Here is a 23844-nt window from a genome sequence, read left to right as displayed (position 1 = left end):
ACTCTGAAATGCGAAGGTGAAACAAGGACTGGTGTTTATCCCAGCAATATCCCTTGTCCATTATTGGGGATAATTAAGGTGAAACAAGAAGATTCTCCAAGGTGGGGCCACTCCATCGTGCAGGCCCAGTCCGAGCCGTTGGATCTGCATCGCACGGTGAAGGATGGCCTAGATGGACACCATCCGGCACCTCTCGCTCTCTCGATCCACTCGCCTTATGGAAGCGCTCGTCGCGCGCTCCTCCGTGCTCTCGCCGGCGGCGGTCGCCGGAGACGCGTCTCCCTCCCCATCGCGTATCCGGGTGTCCGTCGCACTTCCCAGGTCCCGCAGGAGCCCTTCCACCCTCGCCATCTCCACGCGCTGGCCGCGTGCTTCTCCCCGCCGTGGCGGCGCCCGCCTGCTCGCTGGGTCAGGGGAAGGCGGGTCCCTGGACCCCGCCGGTGATGCGGGTGGCCATGCGGAAGAATCTCCCTTACTCGAGGTACTCGCTTTCGCTGATGTGCTCCTGGGAAACTATCCTGTGCGATTTTGTGCGCGAGAGATCGTACTTCAGTTGTTTGGCGCTGCTTTAAATTCGCTGGTGTATGTGACAGTTTAACTGCTTCATTGATATATTCCGTTAAGTGAAACAGTTGGAACTAATTTTGTTTAGAAAACAAACCGTGTATTGGCACTTGAAGGATCAAAATATCTGTCAAGTTTGCCGGCAGTTCACATTATTTTTTGACCAATTGGACAACTGATAATCTGGGAGGAATTTGCTCTTTAAGCAATGCCAGTTGCTGATACATGACTAATTTGGCAAAATGTTTCATTGTTATAGTGAAATCACAAGCAATTGCAATGAAGCGTTTATTAGGACTATGAACTATGTCACAGTAATTACAAGCAACTACAATGAAGTGTATATTAGGGCAATGAACTATGGCAATACTCACCAGCTCACTGGTAAAATGTCAACGCACCATGCTTAATCTTCTTTTGGAAAATGCTTTCTTTCATAGGCTCTTACCCTTTTGGGTACCAGTGACACATATGGTTAATTATTGTTGCTTTGTATTTTATGAGCTTGATGATTGTTCTCTTTCTCTTTGTAATATGGAAAGAATAATGTAACTCTACATGAAAGCCATCATATGGATACCACTAAACAAGATGAGATTGGCATTTGTGGAAATGGTGGGAGTAACATTGGTGGCTCAAGGACTGGCCTATTCAGAACACCTATTTCAGGCGGTGTGCACAGCGCAACTGCTGTTCATGATTTACCACCGCCAGCTTTGGCAGTTCGCAATCTCATGGAACAGGTATGTTTACTCCATTTTTTTCTACAAAAAGAAGCTATCTATGAGTAGCTAGCAGTCACTAAACCTATATATTTGTTTGGTTTATTTGTACTCTGAGATAGAAAGAGGTAAACACTTAAGTATGGATATGGAAAGGAACTTTAAATGACCATGCTCATGTTTCTTTTCCAAAATCAGGCAAGGTTTGCTCAGCTGTGCACTGTCATGTCTCGGATGCATCATCGTCGTGCAGGATACCCATTTGGTTCTCTAGTAGATTTTGCACCTGACCCATTGGGCCGTAAGTAATTTCTATATCCCATCTTGTACCTACCAAGCTTCTAGATTGTTCTACTTATTTAGAAAAATTGCAATTTTGTCATGCAGACCCAATCTTGTCGTTATCCCCACTAGCCATCCACACAAGAAATTTGTTGGCAGACCCAAGATGCAGCCTTGTTGTACAGGTAAATTTGACATTCGACTATACTATGTAATCAGCTCTTGAAATGCCTTTGTTGATTGTGTGCCAAAATCTTCTGAACTTCCCTTAGATAACTGGATCGAGTGGATTATCAAATACACGAGTAACTATCTTTGGTGATGTCATTCCGTTGCCTGCTGAACAACAGGTTTGTACTAAAGTTGCTACTGATATTATCTATTTTTTTCTAATACAACCTCCTGCGATTCATCCAATTCAGTATTTTTGTGTTTGATATTTACACTTATGAAGCTATTTCTGGAGATGTGTGCCATATTTCTATGATTTTGTTTTTATGTGAACTATGAACCACAGAAAGGTATCCCCTGTTGGCTTCAGCGCATTAAGACAATGCTTATACATGTGAATTTATAAAATGAACTCAAAAGCAAGGCACTTATTGAACCTGCCTTCTGGTTCATATATGTTAAAGCTGCAGTTTTTTTTCATACTTCCATTCACCAATTCTGATCAGTGTCAGTGCCAGTCAATGGCAGCCACCCTAACTGAAAACCTGCCAAAATAAAATGAGGGAAAAATATTCATGAACATGACTTTAGCATATGGGAGTTGTAGTTTATTTCCAATGAGGTAGGTTATATGATGTAATACTGTAATATGCTTCTGCCTTTGATATTTTTCTCTTCTGATTTTTTTGGCAAATTCTTATCAGGAATGGGCTCATCAGCAGTATGTTTCAAAGCACCAGCAGTGGGCATCTCAACAGTGGGGTAACTTTTACTACTACAGAATGGAGACGATAAGGTAGTTCCTGAACTTGCATTAATAAGAACTATTTTCGCAACATTCCGTATGTTGTTCTTTGAGATTTTATGAGCATTTCTGTTTCTATGTAAGATGCACTTTCCTCTTGCTCGCTGGTCGTGAGTCGTGAGCAATGCAATTATTCTTTAAAACAAAATACAAAAGGTTTGCAGCGAATTAGTTTACTGTTTGAGTGTTCACTACAAGGCAAAGCAGCTATAGTTGATCAGTTCACATGGTCATTACATAATATTTTTTTTCCTTATTGGATTTAGTACTCTTGCAACAATCAAGGGGACTGGTACTTTCTAATGCTACAATCGTGCCTTGGTTCTATTAGTTCAGATAATCTTTCTGACAGATCTATTTCTCTAGCACTTTTCCTGCTAATATGGATTTGCAATAAATGTGACATTGCACAAGTTTACTTATTGTTTTGGTATTACATTTATTTGTGGTATCAGTACACCCTCTCACAATGTATTATTTCTGTGTTGCCCCCATTTTTTTTATATTCACTGATGACTCTGATAATTACATGTGAACTTTGTTCCAGCGACATATATTTCATTGGAGGTTTTGGTACTGTAGCTTGGATAGATGTGAAGGAATACGAGTCCCTGCAACCTGATAAGATTTCAATGGATGGAGGGGAGCAATATTTGAAGGTAAGCTAATGAGTACGTTTGCTCAGAGAACAGCCTTAAGGACTAATAATTCTTTTCCCTGAAGATGTTTTCATCAGTTGACACAAGGCACTGTAATTGAAAGTGGCTTCACCACTCCATCTGACCATCTTTTGCTCTTTGAATAGGAAATCAACTCAATGTTCTCAAAGCCTCTGAAAGAACTCTTATCAACTGAAGGAGAGGTAGATGATGTAGCTGTTATATCAATGGATAGCAAAGGTATCGATATCCGCGTTCGACAAGGTGCACAGGTACAACCTTCTAAAGCTTATCTTTATACTACAGGTGCAGTTTCATGCTATGCATATGCAATAATGAGCAAAAAACTCCATTCTTATATTCAGATGCACTTGGTTTGCATCTCTGACTAATCAAAATTTGTATCACCGTACATGGCCTTGGGTAGCTATGAATATTGCAGTTAAAGCCAGATATACTGTTATGTTAATATTGTACTTGCATGACAAATTCAAAATTTGTATTTGTCTCCTTTTCCATTTTATGTGTCCAGAGTAGACATAACTGTGAGGTAGAATTCGTTATTAAACAAGAGATGATTTTTTTTTTGTAAACCTTGTCAAAATTAGCTCATCAATTATTCGAATAAGAACCATGGCATGTCAATTGTGAAACGTGAGCCCTACCTCCACACCTATTATGTTCTTTCTGATCCTCATAAATCGACTTCATTCCGTTTTTCTCTGATATAAGTATGCTGCCATATTTATTGTCGTTTCTTATTGGGTAGCAATGCAAGCCCTGAAACATTTTTTTTGCACGGGTTTTGCAGTTCAACATACAGAGGATAGCATTTGAGGTGGATCGCAGCGTAGAAACTCTGGACGAAGCCAAGGAAGCGCTTAGGAGGATAATCAGCAAGTCTCGGTGGCACACAAAGAGCTCCATCTTGAGACGCCCTTGAAGCTGAAGCAGGAAATTTTTGTACAGTGCGGTTGTTCTAGTAGCCTTTGTATGCCAGAGTTGTAATAAAGGAACTTCGTTTCAGTGATCTGTTAGGGCCAAGACTCGATTGCCTTGAGGTGCGTGTTGAATAAACGTGAAATTGGAAGTATTTTTTTGACAGTAATATTCGAAAAATGTTACTGCGAGTGCTGTGTTGAGGTCACTCTTACAGGATGTTCACCAGTTGAACTTCGCGGTAACTTTCAAGGGTTCTGGAACAGGAATAGACACGGCTTGCGTTGACAGGTTTCGGTCCTTTTGTGTCGCGTCTTCTCTGATGAGTGGTGTGACGTTTCTTCACCTCTCGAAGTAATTGCGGCCAAGACGACGGCTGATGGGAGTCACAGTGGGTGCTAATGACATGTCAGATGTTCGGATGAAACCGCAACGTTTTCTGCATACAGTGTGTGGAATGCTAATTAATTAATGTGTGGAATGCTAATTAATTAATGGAGTAGTTTACTTGGCTGATGATGCCAGTTGCATGCAGCATGCTTAAACACCCAGATCACCATCACCAGCAACTCGGGAAGCTCTTCGTCAGTCGTCACCTCCGCCGGCCGCGGGCGGCGCCGAGGAGTCCTGGGCCCATCCGCAATGGCCTCGCCGGAGGTTGAAGCTCCGGCGCCGCCGCTGAAGCTCACGGACGACCCCCTCGCGGGCATCCTGGTCCGCAGACCTCGCCCGCGCCTCCGCCGCGCCATCGCGGGCCACTCCTTCCTTCCGTGCTCTCCAGGCAGCGCCTGGGGCGCAAACTTGACGGGAGCTCGCAGGGAAGCAGCGCGAAGGGCGAGCGGTGGTCGCCGGCTCCCATGGCGCCGGCCCGAAATATTACGAAGCACCACCTCAATTGGATCGCGATCCAAATATTTACAGAAACAACCCTTATATTTACATATGGGATCGCGATTATAATCGCGATCCGATTATTTGCATCATACCCCCGGTTTGGATCGCGGTTAATAATCGCGATCCGAATATTTTCAGAATAGCCCCTGGCTTGGATCGCGTTTAATAATCGCGATCCGAATATATGCAAAGTGCCCCCTGGTTTCCGTCTCGAATTTGGCTCTCAGTCCCTCCTCCGCTCCACCTCCGGCACCACCACACCACCGTCCACCGGAGCGGCGCTGCCGAGCAGCGCGAGGAGGCGGGCCGATGGAGGCTTCGATGGGGGACGAGGAGCTGGAATCTCTGCTTCGGAACTTCCACCGCGTCTCCCAGGTACGGACAGCAGCCGCGCGCGCGGCGCCCCCACGCTGCCCAGTTCCGCTACGGCGCTACGGTCGCCCAGCCGCGAATCGTGTTCGAGCTTCACCCGCGCCCCGTTTCGGAATGTGTACGAGTTCTGCTTTGCGTTCTGATCGTCAGTGTCTCGTCCGTGTGTTGCTCCAGTGGCCAGTTTGAGGATTGGGAGTTGTAGTGATCGTTCGTTGAATCTTACATCCTATGCATGCTGAGGTAGTTGATGCGTGCACAGCTGGTGTTTGATGAAATGCCCAAGTGGATGCAATTGGGGAGCGGGTGTCTCCAGTTACATTGGCATGTTTGATAGGATTTCTAGCCCAGAAAGTACCTGTAGCAGGCTCGCAGCTGGCTGCTAGTTGGATTTTGTGTTGGGGCACAATGCTGCGTGGCTGGCAGCCTGGCATATATGCAGAAGAATTGTTCATTTCTTTATAAATGTCTACATTTAGGAGATTCCATTTCCTAAGTAGGTTGGCCTTTACTATAGCATTTTCCGTCCTTAATTCTTATTGATCTTGTTCTGTCCTTTGGTTCTTTTTTTCTGAACAGGGGTACAAAGATGCACTTATGGAGGTCCAGGCTTTAAGAGTAAACTTCAGTACTGAATCCAAGAAGCGTGAAGCCCTTGAATCTCATATCGCAGATCTTAAGAGAGGTTAACTGAAACTTCAGTGATCTGTGCAAGTTCAAATTAAATTTCCTGTTCTCAAAACACTTTAAATTATGTAATAGCTAATCATTTACTTTCCTTCCATGAGGGTAGAAAGTAATGAGTATTTATTTTTCAAAGAAAAAAAAGAAATGAGTAATTGTTCATGCTATGCAGACAATGAGCGATTAAGAAGACTGTACACAGAAACTCTGTTCAAGTTCACCAACCAGGTAGGTTGCTACTTACTATGTGCAATTATACGGTGGTGAAAATGTAGTGCTCAGAGGATGTCACAACTAAATTAATTGGCATGTTTCATGTCTATCTAGAGCCATTTTCACCTATGATCTGTAGTAAATTGAGAATAGGGGTCTTCATTCCATGACAACAGCTTTAGCAGATGCTTATGGCTTGTTGATTGCCTAATGCTTCTGTAGTTTGGTCTTAGTTTTTTGTTTCTTTTGCACAAAATGAGTTCAAGGACGTGTATTATCTTAGCACTTTAAGTGCCTCAACATCTGTTCAAGTACCTTGTGATGCCAGAAGATAATGTGGGGTTGTATCATCAAGTTTTATCATATGATATCTGCTTTGGTCAGTATGCAGAGCCTATCATTGTTAATAAAACTTTTGGAATATTTCTGATATGCTTGCTGTTATTCAGGTGAAATTTCATGCAGAAGCTCAAAGCCTGAAGGAAGAACTGGAAAAGGCAAATAGTAGATTGCTATCCATGGAAGAGGTAACCTAACACCTAAGATTGCAGGTAATCCATTGTATTAATCTAACAGGTGTCAATTTAATGCAGGAGCATAAGAGGGAAGTTGAGCAACTTAAGCACAACAGTGAAATGAACAGCAATGCCCTGGGGAATGAGCTCAGGTAAGAAACTATCTTTGAGGTAGGCCGCATATGACTACTGTGGGAGTCATGATATTCAGATGATTTTTTCCCCTGCTGATTGTGTTGTGAAAACTGAACGAACTACTGAGTACTGATTGTCGCTACAATCAGCCACGCCCTTGTTCAGCAAGCAACAGACGAAGCTGCCACGAAGCAACTGAAGTTGGAGCTGGGTGCTCATAAAGCTCATATCGACATGTTAAGTAGCAGGTTGGAGCAGGTTACTGCGGATGTGCATTCTCATTGTAATGATCTAATCTTCCTACACATGTTTAAGAGTTGCTCTTCTTCAGGAACACAGTCTCACACCTTACGGAGCAGTCTCAGCCTCAGCTTACTGAAATTCGTTGTGGTTCCTTATGCAGATAAAAATGAGATCCAGGATCTGAGGGATGTGATTGCTGTTGAACAGGAGGAGAAGAAGGACATGCAGAGGAAGCTTCAGAATACGGAAAACGAGTGTAAGTTCAAGCTGAACTGGTCAGCAGGAGGGGATATGCGTTTCAGTTTTGAACTGGGGAACATGAATTTGGAACCCATCAGTCCATTGGCTGCCACTTGACGGCTTTATATTCTCTCTTGGCGCAGTGAGGATGATGAGGATGAAGCAGGCCGAGCAGCAAAGGGACTCCATCTCGGTCCAGCACGTGGAGACGCTGAAGCAGAAGGTGATGAAGCTCAGGAAGGAGAACGAGTCCCTGAAGAGGAGGCTGGCGAGCTCTGAAGCCTAAACTGCTGCCCGTTCCCCCCATGTACATATCTCGATTCCCATACTACAAGTATTAGGCAAATCAGACTCTGAAGACGCATGCACAGGACAGAAACACGAGCACCATGCACTGTTCTTTGTTTCCTTTTTTCTTCCCATTTCGCGTTCTATGGATGTCCAAGCACTGTGTTGAAGGTTCATAATCCATGTTGCAATGCTCAAAAGAATCGCTGGTAATTTTTTTGCTTGTGTTTGCCCTACAAGAGCAGAACCGGCAGTGTTCTTTTCTTCAGATCATAAAAATGCATGTGCCTAGCATGCGATGGTTTCACTGACTGCAGGTCTGCAGCCGTTCTCCTGCAGGCTGCAACCCCTTTTCTAGCAGCCACATCGTGACACTTGATGGCCGACACCAACCATCTGACGTCGCAAATCCTTGTTCTTGACTGTTTGCCTGCTGTTACTCAATGCACATGCCACTCGGCAAGTCCTTTTTCTGTGCAGCAAGTGTTTAGCAGAGATGAATGAATCCCTGCAGGCAGTGAGTGTACTGGGCTACTGGCACCTTCTACCAGGCTTTAGGGCCCGTTCCATTTGGGCCCGTCTGCCGTCCCGGCCCGTTCCTATTTTGGGACCGTATAACTTCCCGGCCCGGCCCAAGCCCCTTACCACGCGCGCCGTACGCACGTACGAAGCTACGAAATCCACACACCCCTCCTCTCTCGCCAGCTGGCTGCCACCGCCTTCGCGGCGTGCGTGCTCGCCTGCTGCCTGCTGAACGATCGCTGCTCTCTTCTCTCCCGCTTCAACTCCTTGTCGTCTTGCTTCCTCCCTCCCTCCCTTTCCTCTCCCCCGTCTCCTCAACCGCCCAAAACCCTAAACCCCGCCGCGCCCTCCCGTCGCCCCGGCGCCTCCACGTACGGCAATGGAGTACGTGCTCTGCTCCCCCGCCGGCTCGCCCGGCCCGCCGTCGTCGTCCCTACCCCCCGCGCCGCCTCCGGACCTGGCAGCGCTGCTCCCTCTCCCTCTCCCTCCGCCGGCCCCGCTGGGATCGTCGCGCCCGGAGCGCCTCGTCGACCGCCTCGAGGCCCTCGCGCGGGGGAGGAGGCGCTACAGGAGGAAGAGGAGGAGCGCTAGCCCCGGAGCTGGCGGGGGCCGCGCAACGCCAACGCCAACGCCGCCGCGGGAGACCGAGGACGCGCCGGCGCTCCCGCTCCCTCCCCCTCCACCGCTGGGATCGTCGCGACCCGAGCTTGCCGTGGTGGCCCGCCTCGAGGGCGACGGCGCGCGGCCTGCCGCTGCCGGGAGCGTGGGGAGGAGCGCCAGCCCCGGAGCAGGAGCGGGAGCGGGAGGAGGCCAGCGGCGGCGGTGGCAGCGCTCCCCGACACGGAGGTCGTCGCCGTCGCCCGCTCCGCCCAAGCGGTCGCGCCGCGGGAGGTGAGGCCTCGTCGCCGTGCGTTTCGCTTCACGTAGAGCTCGAAGCTGATCATGTACGATGGTGAAGCTTTTGTTTTTTGTGTGTGTTGTGGATTGTGTTGCGCAGTTCCTGGAGCAAGTGCAGGCGAAGTGAAGGCAGAGGCAGCCGTACGTGCAGTCGCTCTCGCTCTCCAGGTGAGCTAATCACGGCTTGGTCTCTGGCAAACTGATTAATTTACACGATCATGCATTGAATTGGTGTCAGTACGGAGTCTTAATGGCATGTACAGTGTGTGATGGCCATGGGTGTGGTGTGCTTTCTAAAGCTGCCAGCCCTCACTCTTCTTCCATATATTAGCTTAAAGTTGATGAATTTGCGTCAATTTCGTTGTGAAAACTTCTTACCAACCACCATTCTTCTAAAAAACAGACTCTGTAACTGTCAAATTTTGGATGCTGTTCATCAGTTTGTTCTAATCAGCATTTGGAACACAAATGTCTTTATTTGGAGATTGAGTTTACGTCGTATAGCTATGCGTTGCACAATAATGTGCCATCATACAAATAAAAAATTTGAATTGTAGTTCTCAAAATTGAACTTCTGCTCCACCAATCATGCCTTTGCTTGTTGGCACCCTTGTGGAGGTAAACTTCTTGTAGAGTTCCTATTAACTTGATAACACGAGTTGGCATCAGTACTTGTGGGATTCCTTAATTTAAGCAAAAGCATCAGATTGAATTGGTATTTACTAAGAAGACAAACTAATGAATAGACAAAGCACATGGTCTTTCATGTGTTTCCTGACAATTTCTCATAAAAAATGACTTTTCGCTCTTATTTCAGATAGGCCTCACTCAAGATATGGTGATACCACTAATGGTCAAGATAACACTGAAAGGTATGTAAATTGTTGCCCAGTAGTTGATGGGTTTGATCTGGTTGCATGTTGGTTGCTGTTAGTTCCCATGGCCTATGGGTGTTTTGTTCATCCATTTCTTTATTTCCCTTATCAATTGCTACTTGCATATCAGTTTATGTTATTTTGAATGTTTTTTAGGTTAGGATTAATGACATACAAACAGTTTACCCAAGTTCTTGAGGATGATGTTTCACCATCTCAAGCTGGGGGCAGGTAATTGACACCAGAGAATAAAATATGGATTCATTTTAATGGTAGTTGGTACCAGTTCTACTTATAGCTCACACCACATACTTGTCTAGTGATACTGTTTCTTCCCTGGTTTCAAGGTACCAAGAATACAGGACAGAATACATAACTACTCAGAAACGTGCTTATTTTGATCTCAATAAGAATGAAGATTGGTATGCTTAAAACCTTTCTTTGTTTAGGTGTTAATTGCACTTTATTAGTTACATGGTTTGATGGTTTATTGATTTTTGTTTGATTTTAATTGCAGGTTGAAAGACATGTACCACCCAACAAAATTATTATCTGTTATTGAAAGGTGAAAAGTTTGCTTTCCCATTGTTCTCCTAGAAAGTCTATGTGTAGCATTTACAAGAAACCATGACAGTTCCTTTTGATAGTGCTAGCATTTCTTAGTTCATTGTTTCCTTCTTCTTCTTTTGAAAGATTGTTTCCTTATTTTTGGTGGAGCTTTTATTGTTGCTGATTGCTAACCATTAATGTCCTATTTTCTTCACTCAGGAGGAATGATTTTTGCAAGACTGCAGCGAAGAATTTGATCCATGACCTACAGAATGGAACTTTAGACCTGTGAGATACATTCTATACAGTCTATGTCACTATAATTATTGTGATAGACTTGGTTTGTTTTGCTGATATCATTATTTTTGGTGGTGTAGTGGTCCTGGATTGACTGCTGATGCAGTGATCAAATCAGGAGACGGTGATGGTGGAAGCTCTGAGGATGATACAGATTATGGTGAAAAGAAAAGAAAACATGGAAGAGGTCCCCAGAAAGAGATTGAACCGCTTTCAGTTTCAGCTGCTCCTAAAGCTCATCCGGTCAGTTCACAGTACCGAAGGATTCACACTGACATAGACCGGACTCTTGCTTTGGTGAAAAAGCTTGATTCAGAGAAGGATATTCTGGGAAACATCCTGTTAACTGGTGATCATGATAATTCAAATGTTGATCAATCACACATCAGGTCCATGGGGCCTGTAGTTATTGTCCGGGGCTTAAATACTGTCAAGGGCCTTGAAGGTGTTGAGCTCCTAGACACTCTCCTTACTTATCTGTGGCGTGTCCATGGTGTTGATTACTATGGCATGTCTGAGATGAAATACGCAAAAGGTTTTCGTCATGTGAGAGCTGAAAACAAGAGTGGCACTATGGCTGAAAACAACAATGCTGCTGATTGGGAGAAGAAACTGGATTCTTTCTGGGAACAAAGACTGGTGAATGGTGAGGATCCTCTAGTTGTATTGACTGCAAAGGACAAAATTGATGCAGCAATTGTTGAAGTTCTAGAACCTTATGTCAGAAAAATGAGGGATGAGAAGTATGTCTGGAAGTATGGTTGTGGAGCCAAGGGATGTGAAAAACTTTTCCATGCTCCTGAGTATGTTCACAAGCATCTGAGGCTCAAGCATCCTCTTTTGGTCTCTATTTTGTCATCAAGAATCGAAAATGATATCTATTTTCAAAATTACATGAAGTAAGCCCATACACAACTGAAAGATCATTATATTCATAAGTGACAAAAGGTGATGCTTCTCCTCTATTCTCTTTTTGATGCAGTGATCCAGATGCTCCAGGAGGAAAACCAGTCATGCAGCAAACGGTACCTCTTAAGAACTTTTGGCCCTTTTGTTTGTTCCTGTAACCTAGTCTCAGCATAGAAAATGCCATGCTTGTTCAAGGAACTCTTAAACTGAAATGATTTAGAGTCTTTCTCTTTTATTACAGATATACTCTAGCAAACTCATTCTTTTGACAACTCTTCTTGTCATACAATTCCATCTTCATTTGTTTGTTTACCTGAACTGCATTTTTACTCTTCCTTTAGATAAAGGAAACAAAAATAAGGGCTCCAATTTCCACTCTTCCAGTCATCTTAAGTTTAATGCTGAGGATTTGTTTCTAGAAAAAATAATTAATTTTAATCTGGGGACTTACTAAACTTTAGATTCTGATTAAGATTTTGATGCTCTTATTACACCCTTCTTTTTTATTAGAACCTCAGTAAAAGTTACATTTTTTAGTTAAGTGAAGTAGGTTTTGTGTCGACACACTTGCATTTCGTAGTTTAATTTCTTCTAAATATGGCTAATAGCGATGTTTCTCAGCATGCTGGATTTGCAGTTAGAACATCTTTGTTGATAATCTTACTTTCTCAGTTGCAGGATAGAACGAGACGAAGGCCTGATGAACAGATGTTTGGTGCTTCTGGTGGACGTGGTTCAGATGCTCCACTTCTCCCCGACCCCAAGTGTGCCCTTTCACCAGTACTAATACCAGTGCCTGGTGCTGGGTAGGTTATGAATGCAAGTCAGCTAATAATTCAGTTAAGAGATCCAGGCTGTCTACTAAAGTTGGGCACTTGGGTTGTTTTTCTTCTTAGCCCATATGGTCCATTTGTTCCTGCACCTCCAGAGATGGCCATGCAGATGATGCAGAAAGGACATTCAGGACCAGATGCTGCTCGACACGGGAAGCCTTCGGTGCTGGGACCAACGCTACCCATGTATCCGTCATTTCCACTTGGCAGACGTACTTATCGAAGGTCAGTAGTACCCTCTAATCCACTCTGTGTCACAAGCTTATGACACTTGGTTTTGCTTTGGTGGTGGGAATGGCAGCCAATTTTTACCCATCAACTCTTTCTTGGATTAGTCAGACTGCTTCAATGTATCCACATTCACTTCAATGACATTCATTTTTCGACTACATGTAACTTGCTTCTCGCTCTGGCTGCAGTTACGAAGATCTCGACGCTCCGAAGGAAGAAATCGCCGCTATTGACTCGAGAAGATTGTAGAGACCTGTTACCCTTTTTCTTTATAGAGCTGATAACTATAGCTAGTTCATCCAGATGGCAAGTATATCAAGTTAGCATAGCTTACGTGAAAAGCAGGTTACGTTCAGTTACCGAGGCTCTAGCAGGTTGGAAGGTTACTGAGGCCAGGTCCCAAATATGATGCGTTAACATGTTCTATAGGCTCTTGCACATCATACGCCCATTGTGATTTTAGATAGAATCCTTATGCAACAGTTATCTGTTTCCTATTGTGATTGTTCATCTGTGCGAAACACAAGCAACACAGGCTTCAAACTGCTTATAGTTGCTGCTGGATTCTGGGAAAACTCCACACTTGAGCAATGAACAATCTATAGGCCGTGTTTGTTTCTGCTTCTTGCGTTCGCGTCTGACAAAACGTGGGATAATCCAACCGTACGTCACGCGTCCGTCGCGTGCTTGAAAAAATCGCTTCGGCGGCGATCAAATTGACGCGTTACAGCAAAGCGCTGCCGCCCGACACAGAAACAAACAGGCCCACGGGGGAAAAAAACTCCTCCGATCACACTTTTTAATTGGTGGCTTAAACGAAGCTTGTTCTATTGGGAAAAACAATGTCTCACTAAAACAAACCGATTGATGGAAAAACTAGGTACACGTAGGCTATCCTACCCAACTTGTTCGAAAATAGCTGATCGTATCTACTTCATCATCCGTCTTAAATTACAGCTCGTTTTGGCTTTTTTTTAAATTCGTAACTTTTGCTATACATCTAGACATAGTGTATATCTAAGTGCATAGCAAAATCTATGAACACTAAAAAATCAAAACGATGACGGAGGGAGCAGAAAATACTAGAGGCACGGGCTTGAATTTTTAGATTGCTGTTGGGCTTATCTACCTAAAAGAATTAGACTTTTTGGCCTTGAGTAGCTTATGATCATGTCTATTGTAGAGAATTCTTGTTGTACGACTATTCTTTGCTTGACCTCATGATGCATGTCTATGTCCGTTTTCAATTTCCCATTTCCCTCATTTCTCTCGTCCCTTTCTAAATTCCTTCCATCTCTCTCACAAATAGATGGTGTGGATAGGATCCCATCTTCCCATTCACGCCCGCAAAGTGAGAAAAGGTGGTGAGGTGTCGGCACAGGCACTAGGTTAAAATCCTGAAGAGTTAGCAGTGGGAGGAGCTTGATCAAGACATCCGCAAATCGAGCTATCCGGGAACCAGCGATCCTAGTTTGATGCGGCCGGTGGGAGATTGGTGAGATGGCATGCCGAGCTGGCAGGAAAGATCCACGCTACGCTGGAGGGTGAGATTGGGAGGTCGATTCAAAGATAGCGGTGAGCTTGGCATTTTTCCCCCTCTTTCTTTTACTTCTTTAGTACTCTTTCTTTTTATTTTTTTTAGATACTCTTTCTTTTACTTTTTTTAATGCACTTGCTGGAAAGTTTGATAATCAAATCCTAAAATGCATTCGAATTTTTTTTGAAGTTTCGGAAAAGTCAAAACAGCCACATCAAAATTGTTTAATTAGTTCATTCATCTGGTAATGCTAGTCATTTAGATTTTACCACAAGCTATTAAACCACTGCAGAAAATTACAAATTCTCTCTCTCATGCTTAATACATGATACTTACTATAAAGTGCCCCCTTTTCTGCTTCTATCTCGTAGTAAAGTATCTTGATCTTGGGCAAGGGTCTTGTTGTGTTCTAGGTTGGGCCAAAGTTCCTGTGTTGCATGGCGCATGTAAAAAAGTATCACTGTAATTTTTTACCGACATTTTTTTTCCAAAGCTATTTTCTCATGAAATACTCGTAACATAATTTCCTCAAAACTGTATGCTAATTTTAGTACCGACTTTGTAGTTTCAGTAGTCCTCAAGTTCCATCAGATATTTTATTCTCCACTTTATTGTTTTCTTTTCTGCAGGCGGAGTCCAGTCCACGAAATCCTCCTACCGGTCCCACAACTCACCACACAAGACCTGCCGAAAAATAAAATTAAAAAAAATTCGGGAGGCGGAAAGCAATTTCGGAAGCGGACGAGAAGCCAACCCAGGCCAGATCGCACCGGAAAAAAAGAAAAGAAGAGAAAAAAAAAATTTAAAGAAGTCGAGCCGGATACGGCAGCCCTAGCTTTGCTTCACCCCTGCGCGTCTCCCCCCCTCTCCCCGCTATAAAAGCCCGCCTCCACCTCTTCCCCCCGCACTCCATCGCTTCGCCGCCGTTCCCCGCAACCCTAATCGCGCCCCGCCCGGCTCGGCTCGTCGTCCCCTCCAGATCTCCGCCCGCCGAGGTGAGCACCCGTGCGCCCGTCCGTCCACGGCTTGTTGATCGATTGCTCCGCTCCGCTCGTTCAGATTCGATTCGATTGGATTCGCTGGGGTTAGGTGGGTAGCGGTCTCTTGAGGCTTCGGATCCTGTATTGCCCTGATCCGATTTGCTGGCCGAGCCGGCGGCGCCGGAGCTAGGGTGCTCGCGCGGGCTGCCGGTAGCTTTGCGCGTGGCGCTTTTGGTTGCTGGGTGCGCCGCGCGTGGTAGCTGGTACCCGCGGCGGCGTTGGTTCTCGGGAGAAGAGGAACTAGTAGATTCCGTTCGCCGTCTGACCGTCCTGATCGGTGGATCTGGGTGCGATGCTGCCGGGCTCATAGGTTCCAGATCCTGAAGTGAATTTCGTAGGTGGTTGTTGAGATGTCGGCACAAGCTAGGGTTAAGAGTGTTTTTATGACAACTCGCTATTAGGATTTATTAGGGTTTGTTTGGTAGCAGTTGCCGGACTAGGTTTATGTGGTGGGATATGGTTCTACTCCCCAGGTCAGATCGATGAAATTTTCAATCGTGTGCCCGAGTCCTGTGGCTTAACCTTCTAAGAACTGTTTTAGATAGGGGGGATTGGGGGTCTGTAGCATGTGCTTGTATTTGGCTGCTGGCACGTGCATTGTATTTATGTAAGTCATATATCTTGTTTGATGTTGCAACATAAGTGATTTAGTGCTCCTTACTTTTGTCTACAAAGATGCCATGGCTCCTGTGATTCTTTTATTTTGGTCCGTTTTGTTGTTGTCCACTAGATCCATTATAGTATGGAAGGGCATAAATGCATGTTTATAGTTACCCATATACTGATTTTGTTTTCTGTGCGTGTTTTGCCACTTGCATTATTTCGTGCTCACTATGTAATTGTTTCATTAAAACATGAGATGCACTTACTCTTGTATGAGGATTTGCTCACTATGTAATTGTTTCATTAAAACATGAGATGCACTTACTCTTGTTTGAGGATTTGCTCACTATGTAATTGTTTCATTAAAACATGAGATGCACTTACTCTTGTTCGAGGATTTGCTCACTATGTAATTGTTTCATTAAAACATGAGATGCACTTACTCTTGTTCGAGGATTTAATTAACAAGCAACTAGTAATGTTATGCTGCACTACCAAACTAGCAAGGGTGTGGTACGACATAAGTTATCCCAGTAGCTGCAGAATCATGCAAGGGTCTGGTGGTTTTGCTGTCGAGTCATGCAAGGGTTTTGCTGTTTACTATCTCTCCTTTTATTTTTAGTCTTGGTTTGTTATTTTGGGTGCAGTTCTTATTTGTGGCGAGTCTGGGATGTTCTTGTATAGGTTGTAGAACTCCTGTCTGTACTTAAGGAGGACATTATGATATACAATGTAATTTATGTTGCTGTGCCTTGTTGGTGTAGAATGATTGATCTTGGTGTTAATTTAGATATGGGCGCCAGTTTGATAGTTTATAAAGTATTCCTTGGTGCATATTATTTCTTTACTATAAACTCCGCCTGTAGTCTCTTAACAAATTTATTAATCTTACTTGACCACTGACATTTGTTTCTCTATTGCTGCATAACAGGTAGCAGCTTCTGTTCTGCTGCAGTCTGACAAAGTGGAGGGCTTAGGTGTTGCTGCTTCTTTTATGTCTGAACAATCTTTGCTTTATTTGGGATTGCTGGGAGAGTATTCTCGTGCAACGAGAAAAAGGCACAAGCTTCCGCTCCTCTGCATGCATCAAGAGCCCATCTGGTTTTCTTGTTCTGAGGTGTCTTTTGCTGGTGCTCAGAGTCAGCTTGGTTTTCTGGAAGGATCAGCAGCAACTCTCGATTTAGGATTTTGCCACATCTGATAGTCATCTGCTTCAGAAATCTTTATCCAAGATGGCGCTGCAAAACATTGGTGCTTCAAACAGGGATGATGCCTTCTACAGGTACAAGATGCCTAGGATGATTACCAAAATAGAAGGCCGTGGTAATGGCATCAAGACAAATGTTGTGAACATGGTTGATATTGCAAAAGCACTTGCCAGGCCACCTTCCTACACAACCAAGTACTTTGGGTGTGAGCTTGGTGCACAGTCTAAATTTGATGAGAAGACAGGAATTTCCTTGGTTAATGGGGCTCATGACACTGCAAAGCTGGCTGGTCTCCTTGAGGTATTCATCAAGAAGTATGTCCAGTGTTACGGATGTGGCAACCCTGAGACTGAGATTCTCATCTCTAAGACCCAGATGATATCACTGAAGTGTGCTGCCTGTGGCTTCATCTCAGATGTTGACATGAGGGACAAGCTCACAACCTTTATCCTGAAGAACCCACCAGAACAGAAGAAGGGAGGAAAAGATAAGAAGGCCATGAGGAGAGCTGAGAAGGAACGTCTGAAGGAAGGTGAGGCTGCTGATGAGGAGCTGAAGAAACTGAAGAAGGATGCAAAGAAGAAAGGTGCGTCTTCCAAGGAATCCACTGCCAAGAGTTCAAAGAAGAAGGCTGCTGCTGGTGGTTCTGATGAGGATCATTCAACATCACCAACTCGCAGTCGTGATGGTGACAATGCAGCTGCGGATGAGGAGGATGACGATGATGATGTCCAGTGGCAGACTGACACTTCTCTGGAGGCTGCAAAACAACGCATGCAGGAGCAACTGAGTGCGGCAACTGCTGAGATGGTGATGCTGTCCACTGAGGGGACTGAGAAGAAGAAGAAACAGGTGACCCACAAAGAAACCACTGCTAATGGTTCTGCGAAAGCCCAAGAGATCTCTGAGCCAGCTGTCATTAAGCCCAGCCCCTATGATGAACTGGTTGGAGACATCAAGGCTAGCTTGGGAAGTGCTCCTACACCTACACAGCTCAAGGCTGTGCTGGCATCCTCAACACTCCCGCCCCAGGACGTGATGAATGCTCTTCTTGATGCTCTCTTTGATGGTGTGGGCAAGGGATTTGCAAAAGAGGTGGTGAAGAACAAGAAGTACCTTGCTGCTGCTGTGCCTGATGAGGGTGCCCAGACCCTGCTGGTCCAGGCCATCGAGTCTTTCGGTGGCAAGTGCAGCCCTGAGGCCCTGAAGGAGGTCCCAGTCGTCCTGAAAGCTCTGTATGATGGTGATGTGCTGGAGGAGGAAACCATCGTGGAGTGGTACAACGCTGCTGTCGCTGCCGGCAAGAACTCCCAGGTCGTGAAGAATGCCAAGCCGTTCGTGGAGTGGCTCCAGAGCGCCGAGTCCGAGGAAGAGGATGATGAGTGAGATGTGGCGCTATTATGATCCCACGCAGCACTTCGATACTGCTATTTATCTACCTGTTTTCTGTTTTTCCCGTGTGGTTGTCTTATTAGTGTGGTGGCGTCAGTCTTTTGTGTCCAGTCTAAACTAATTGTGCTGGGTGTCTAAATTGTGTTATGGGAGTGTTTAAGCAGCGAACATTATGTTTTTAGCTGCTGCGTGTGGTGTCATGTGACTCCTTTTTCTGCTACATTCAGTGTGCTGTCTATTGGATGTTATTACGGTTTATCTATTTGTCCTGTGGATTGCATACCTGTCTCGCATGCATTGGGTTGTTTGGATCTGTGGGTTTGTGATCATTTTTAGCTCGATAGCTTAGTTTTTGATTGGAAATTTGAGTATCAAAAGACTACGAGCCGAGGCAGTACGGACATTAATGTGCTGCGGAGATGACTTGCAACTCGTTAGTCGTTAGTTGTTAGTTAAAATGAGTTTTAGATTGTATGAACCGAACACGGTGATCTGATCCATAAAGCCATTACTCCTTGACTTGTTTTATGGACTAACAACTTTGTGCTTCGCCCTTTTCTTTCTAAACTGGTATAGTACTAACATTGGTACGTGTAAGAATTTTTCGAAGCACCAAGGAACTAACATTGATATACAACATTGGTATGTATTTCAATCTGAAAGTACCTTTTTTTAAATAAAAACCCCGCAAGTACCCATTTTAAGCTGAAATTAGCTTGGTAATGGTCTTGCATTGACGTAATTAAAATTTAAAATATTGCGAAAATGAATTACCACCGGACACGAAGTACGATCAAGAGCACTCTGCGCCCAGCCAGCCCATTCGATGTGAATAATAGTTTGTGGGCTTACCACTGCTAGCGCTTGGACGTCTTGCTAGCGATTGGATGTCTGATAGAAAAGTTTGTATCAGACGCTCCGACGAAACATTAAAAATTACCTAGTGCAACATTACTAGTTACTATTTACAACATGAAAAAAATAATGTGTGAAAATGACTACGTCGTTCGACTGTGGGATAAATTCCCACCGCAATATAAACACTATGTTTCATGCAACATTTATCGTGGAACGTACAGAAACAATACTTATAACAATACTTAATTATTGCAACATATGTTCAGCGTGGGATTTTTTAAAGATTCTAAACGTCTGCTATGTAGCGTACTATTATTCTTGTGTAGCGTACTGTAATTCTTATGTGCCATGAGCGCGCATCTGCTTTCGGCCCAAACATTTTTGCGGCCCATTAATCCCTTTTGAGTCAGGAGGGTGGTGAATCAAACTGAACTGAAATGCTGCAACGAATCAAACTGCAAGGGAGAATAACAAAAATCTCTAAGCAGGTTTCAGATGCTTACTCCTGGGTATTCCCAGTATGCAAGCTTCATGATTCCAACTTCCAAGTTCCTTCAATTCATCCTGCATCACCCTAGAAAAAGTCCATCCTGCATCGATGCGCACCGTAAACATCAGCAGCTCATGGCACACTGAACTGAATGGCAACCTGTGCTAGAGCCATCAATGAACTGTATGTCAAATCAGTTACGGATCCTTTCAGCTGCATAAGTCAGTTTGGACCAAAAAACAAAAAAGGGTACTGTAGATGTGGCCTAATTCATTTCGAATCGTAGCAAAAAGAAAATGGGGGAAAGAAAGAAAGAAAAGGGGTGAAATGCAGCTGAAATTGGGCAAATATCATCTCCGGTTCACCAAATTGCAGAGCCTCACTTTGAAGCCCCGGTACTGCTAGCAAGGCTCCCAGCAATTCCTTGAAATTGATTTTTTTTCTCCATATAACCCACTACATATAATGGGCTCAAAATACAACTGATTTTACATACAGTACACAGATGATTGAATATCCTCCAAATGAATGATATGGTGTAGGGGACCCTAGTAGAAGTACAAAAACAAGAGAAGATGGCCCAGGAGAAAGTAACATCTCAAATAGTTGCTGAGGAATGATTACGCCATCTTCTCTTCTCATGCTAACTAAAGAGGAGCTTATGTTCATGTGCCACCACTGACCACTGCTCTCATCATCGGTCCATTATCAGGTCACCTATACAGCGCAGGACTCTTTACTGACAGGGTCAAATGAATCATTTGCCACAAAACAGTTATTGCATAATATTGGATCCGATCTTTGAGTTCCTCAACAGAAGCTATTTCACTGCAGAAGCGCTCCGATGCAACCCAGTCATTGCACTGGTAATCTTGTCACTCGAGTGCTTGATTTGGATGCTTGCAGACCTCCTGGGCCGGGGCATGTAGAGTGCACCAAGCATCTTCTCCATACCATCAACAGTGAACCTTACATACCTGCCGGTATTACCCTCTTGCTCCACAAGTGGTCCATAGTTCTGCAAGTAGCTCCGGTAAGTAGGAACAATTGTCTGTACCACAAGATTACATGTCTTTTCCCGCAAATCCTTGTCCGGTATAACCCACGACGATTGCCTGCAATGCATCTCATCAAAGCTTGAATTGAATGTTTTCAGGCGCTGCTTCACCAGGTCCCTTGCCGTGGCCCGGCCCTTGGAGAACAATATCAATCCCTCCCGGTTCAATAGCGGCGCAAGTGCTCCCCAGCTCTCCCTGATAAACATCGACAGATAGTATTCCTTGTATTGTTCATGCTCTCGCAGCCACACATCACCCAAGATCTCCCCTAGCTTAGTAGCCTTCAAATGCCTAAAGATATGCCAATGTGTGTTCATCATGAAGAGATATGACAGCATAGCATTGTCATACGCCTTGGACCAAACATCAAAGTTAGCTTCGAGGGCCTTGACAATGTTAACCACCGCGTCAACAAGCATCCTGTCATTGAACACCTCTTTGCGCCAGCTGCGATGGATGGTGATCACCTGACCAAGCACCGGTCTGTATTGATCACCAAGTAGCCGGTTGCAGTACTCGACAACAAAGGTAACTAAGCGCGGCACACCCCCATCAGATGGGGGAGGCATGTGCCGCTGGAGCTCAACCTGCACAATCAACTCCTCAAAAATCTCAACAGCACCATCTATCAACAACTTCACAAGGTCCCTAGTCTGGCTCTGAATCTCTGCACACGCCTTACCGCCAAATAACCTATTGAAGTCCAGCCTAAGCTTATTCAAAGAATCAAATACCTCCAGCAACCGCTGGAGCTTGATGGGGTCCTTCTTAGCATCAACAACCGCACGGCCAAACCTCAAGAAATCAAGAACACCGGCCTGCGCTGCCACCTCCGCAAAGCACGCCGATGCAACCTCCTTGTGCTGCCCAAACACCTTGACACAGAGCTGCCGCTCTGACTCGAGGAGGCGGCGCACCAAAAACTCCAAATGCTGCCCCCACATCTCAAGGGCAGGTCCCAATGCCTGCGCGTCCTGAGCCGGGTCGCGTAGGTAGTCGAGGCCGAGGGCATCAAGACTGGCAGTGACCACACTCCCTCGCGCATCAATGTAAGCGGCCACGCAGCGTTCCTGCCTGCCGTTGGCCACGAGGCGATCGAGGCTGAGGCTGAGCTTGTGGACGGCGGAGGCGGGCACGCGGGCCGGCGCCGCCACCGCCGCGCCGGGCTTCGGCATCGCGAGCGGCGCGGAGTGGTCGGCGAGCAGGCGGCGGAACTCGGCCTCGAGAATATCGAGGGCGGCGGCCAGGAGCCCGCCGTCGAGGTCGTCGGATGGCGCCTTGAGCCCCTCGAGCGTGACCCCGAGGTCGGCGAGGAAGCGCGGGTCGGCGAGGTCGCGGTCGCCGAGGTACTCGACGATGTCGGCGAGCCACTGCGCGGCGAGGCCGCAGTTGCCGGCGAGGAACCGGCGCGCGTCCTCGAGCTGGGCGAGGACGGCGAGGTACCCGGGCAGGTCCCCGCCCGCGCCCGCACCCGCGCCGCCTGGCGCCAGGAGCGGGCGCTCGAGGCCGTGCACGGCGTCGAACACCTTGAGGACCGCGGCGGCGGGGCCCACGGCGCGGTCGATGTGGGGCCCCGCGGCGGCGAGCTCGGCCCTCGGCGCGCGGATCGGGCGCACCGCGGCCTCCAGCGCCGGCAGCGCCGCCTGGATCTCCTCGAGCCGGGGCCCCGCGCGGGCCAGCGCGTGCCCCAGCGCCCGGGACTTGTCCACCCCCGCCCGCAGCGTCCGCCGCGCCGCCACCAGGCTCGCCGCCGCGTCCTGATCCATCGCGGCGGAACCCGTCGCCGCCGCCGCAAGAACCGGCGGGAGCCTACACAATGGGGGGATGCTGGAGCCTCCCTCTCCGCTACCCTCTCACTGGAAAGTGGAAACGGCTCCTTGCTCTCGGATTGCGGGTGGGGGAAAAGGATCGAAAGAGAGGTAAGGGGGAAAAAGGAGGGGTTTTTGTTTCCGGGCGGAAGAACACGTTTGGCTGTGCTCGCGTGTTCGTTTGCTTTTTTGTTGGGTCGCGCGTGTGGCGGCCTGGGAACTGTGAGCTCGCGCTTGCGTGTGAGTGGAAAGCGAGGGAACTTCACGGCAAGCAAGAGCAGTCAGCCCATCACTGACAGAGGAAGAAGAAGAAGCTGTTTTGGTGATAGGTGAGAAAAAAAAAACGAGCTCTTGTAGTTTTTCTGCAAGTTTCAAAATCTGAAGCCACGGAAAAGCATCTAAAATGGCATCATCGAATAAGCTCCATGCTTCCTGAAAAAAAATAAAAGTAAAAAAATAGTTATTTTCTCGTTTGGTGAGGGGGTGTTTGGGAGGAGGGGGGCTAAATTTTAGCCCTCGTCACATCAAATGTTTGGACACTGATTAGGAGTATTAAATCTAGACTAATTACAAAACTAATTACACAACCCCTAGGCTAAATCGCGAGACAAATCTATTAAGCCTAATTAGTCCATGATTTGACAATGTGATGCTACAGTAACCATTCACTAATGATGGATTAATTAGGCTTAATAGATTCGTCTCGCGATTTAGCATAGGGTTCTGCAATTAGCTTATGTTTAGTTCTCCTAATTAGTATCCGAACATCCAATGTGACAGGGTTAAAATTTAGCTCCTCCTTCCAAACACCCCTAGTAAGATGGGGGCTTTATTGCTTCTTCATCTGATTGCTACAGGAATCTTTGAAGCTATGCTACGATGTAGTGCATGCCATTGTTTATGAACAATGCCGGAAAGCTGGGCTCGATCCGTTAATCTTCGCCTGAATCATTGTCGGGTTGAACGTAGAAAAAGACGATCGTGTAATTGCCCCATGGAGCGCGGAATAATACG

The 23844-nt window shown here is 45.9% G+C and overlaps 5 protein-coding genes across 5 annotated transcripts; 4 read left to right on the top strand and 1 right to left on the bottom strand.

Moving 5' to 3' along the window:
* Positions 1-157: 157 nt before the first annotated feature.
* On the top strand, positions 158-4333 carry LOC117849948 (uncharacterized). Its single transcript, XM_034731700.1, has 9 exons — positions 158-481; positions 1107-1307; positions 1485-1587; positions 1674-1753; positions 1841-1918; positions 2444-2535; positions 3092-3203; positions 3350-3475; positions 4015-4333. The coding sequence occupies exons 1-9, from the start codon at positions 173-175 to the stop codon at positions 4144-4146; spliced, it is 1233 nt and encodes a 410-aa protein (XP_034587591.1). The 5' UTR covers positions 158-172; the 3' UTR covers positions 4147-4333.
* Positions 4334-5225: 892 nt separating this feature from the next.
* LOC117849956 (protein At-4/1) lies at positions 5226-7943 on the top strand. Its single transcript, XM_034731710.2, has 8 exons — positions 5226-5411; positions 5985-6090; positions 6262-6317; positions 6752-6829; positions 6896-6969; positions 7102-7235; positions 7356-7451; positions 7579-7943. The coding sequence occupies exons 1-8, from the start codon at positions 5346-5348 to the stop codon at positions 7719-7721; spliced, it is 753 nt and encodes a 250-aa protein (XP_034587601.1). The 5' UTR covers positions 5226-5345; the 3' UTR covers positions 7722-7943.
* Positions 7944-10179: 2236 nt separating this feature from the next.
* LOC117866891 (serrate RNA effector molecule) lies at positions 10180-12802 on the top strand. The gene is made up of 7 exons (XM_072290851.1): positions 10180-10248; positions 10365-10439; positions 10535-10582; positions 10786-10854; positions 10944-11762; positions 11846-11888; positions 12445-12802. Exons 1-7 carry the CDS (start codon positions 10184-10186, stop codon positions 12580-12582), a joined length of 1257 nt encoding a protein of 418 aa, XP_072146952.1. The 5' UTR covers positions 10180-10183; the 3' UTR covers positions 12583-12802.
* A 2406-nt stretch (positions 12803-15208) lies between these two features.
* LOC117846911 (eukaryotic translation initiation factor 5) lies at positions 15209-18896 on the top strand. Its single transcript, XM_034728036.2, has 2 exons — positions 15209-15368; positions 16948-18896. Exon 2 carries the CDS (start codon positions 17249-17251, stop codon positions 18608-18610), a length of 1362 nt encoding a protein of 453 aa, XP_034583927.1. The 5' UTR covers positions 15209-15368; positions 16948-17248; the 3' UTR covers positions 18611-18896.
* Positions 18897-20384: 1488 nt separating this feature from the next.
* LOC117840870 (exocyst complex component EXO70A1) lies at positions 20385-23191 on the bottom strand. Its single transcript, XM_034721408.2, has one exon. The coding sequence runs from the start codon at positions 22786-22788 to the stop codon at positions 20785-20787; it is 2004 nt and encodes a 667-aa protein (XP_034577299.1). The 5' UTR covers positions 22789-23191; the 3' UTR covers positions 20385-20784.
* Positions 23192-23844: the final 653 nt, after the last annotated feature.

The sequence above is a fragment of the Setaria viridis genome, chromosome 1 (assembly GCF_005286985.2).
Source record: "Setaria viridis chromosome 1, Setaria_viridis_v4.0, whole genome shotgun sequence".
Taxonomy (NCBI): domain Eukaryota; kingdom Viridiplantae; phylum Streptophyta; class Magnoliopsida; order Poales; family Poaceae; genus Setaria; species Setaria viridis.
This window is presented reverse-complemented; position numbering and strand designations above follow the sequence as displayed.

Bases quoted from the DNA above. Each gene is read 5' to 3' on its own strand.
- LOC117866891 (XM_072290851.1), top strand. From the start codon at position 10,184: ATGACATACAAACAGTTTACCCAAGTTCTTGAGGATGATGTTTCACCA. The intron at 10,249-10,364 runs GTAATTGACACC...CCTGGTTTCAAG, and splicing joins CCATCTCAAGCTGGGGGCAG to GTACCAAGAATACAGGACAG. The intron at 11,763-11,845 runs GTAAGCCCATAC...TTTTTGATGCAG, and splicing joins TATTTTCAAAATTACATGAA to TGATCCAGATGCTCCAGGAG.
- LOC117840870 (XM_034721408.2), bottom strand. From the start codon at position 22,788: ATGGATCAGGACGCGGCGGCGAGCCTGGTGGCGGCGCGGCGGACGCTG.
- LOC117849948 (XM_034731700.1), top strand. From the start codon at position 173: ATGGACACCATCCGGCACCTCTCGCTCTCTCGATCCACTCGCCTTATG. The intron at 482-1,106 runs GTACTCGCTTTC...TAATATGGAAAG, and splicing joins AAGAATCTCCCTTACTCGAG to AATAATGTAACTCTACATGA. The intron at 1,919-2,443 runs GTTTGTACTAAA...AATTCTTATCAG, and splicing joins CGTTGCCTGCTGAACAACAG to GAATGGGCTCATCAGCAGTA.
- LOC117849956 (XM_034731710.2), top strand. From the start codon at position 5,346: ATGGAGGCTTCGATGGGGGACGAGGAGCTGGAATCTCTGCTTCGGAAC. The intron at 6,970-7,101 runs GTAAGAAACTAT...CGCTACAATCAG, and splicing joins GCCCTGGGGAATGAGCTCAG to CCACGCCCTTGTTCAGCAAG. The intron at 7,236-7,355 runs GTAATGATCTAA...TTCCTTATGCAG, and splicing joins TGCGGATGTGCATTCTCATT to ATAAAAATGAGATCCAGGAT.
- LOC117846911 (XM_034728036.2), top strand. From the start codon at position 17,249: ATGGCGCTGCAAAACATTGGTGCTTCAAACAGGGATGATGCCTTCTAC.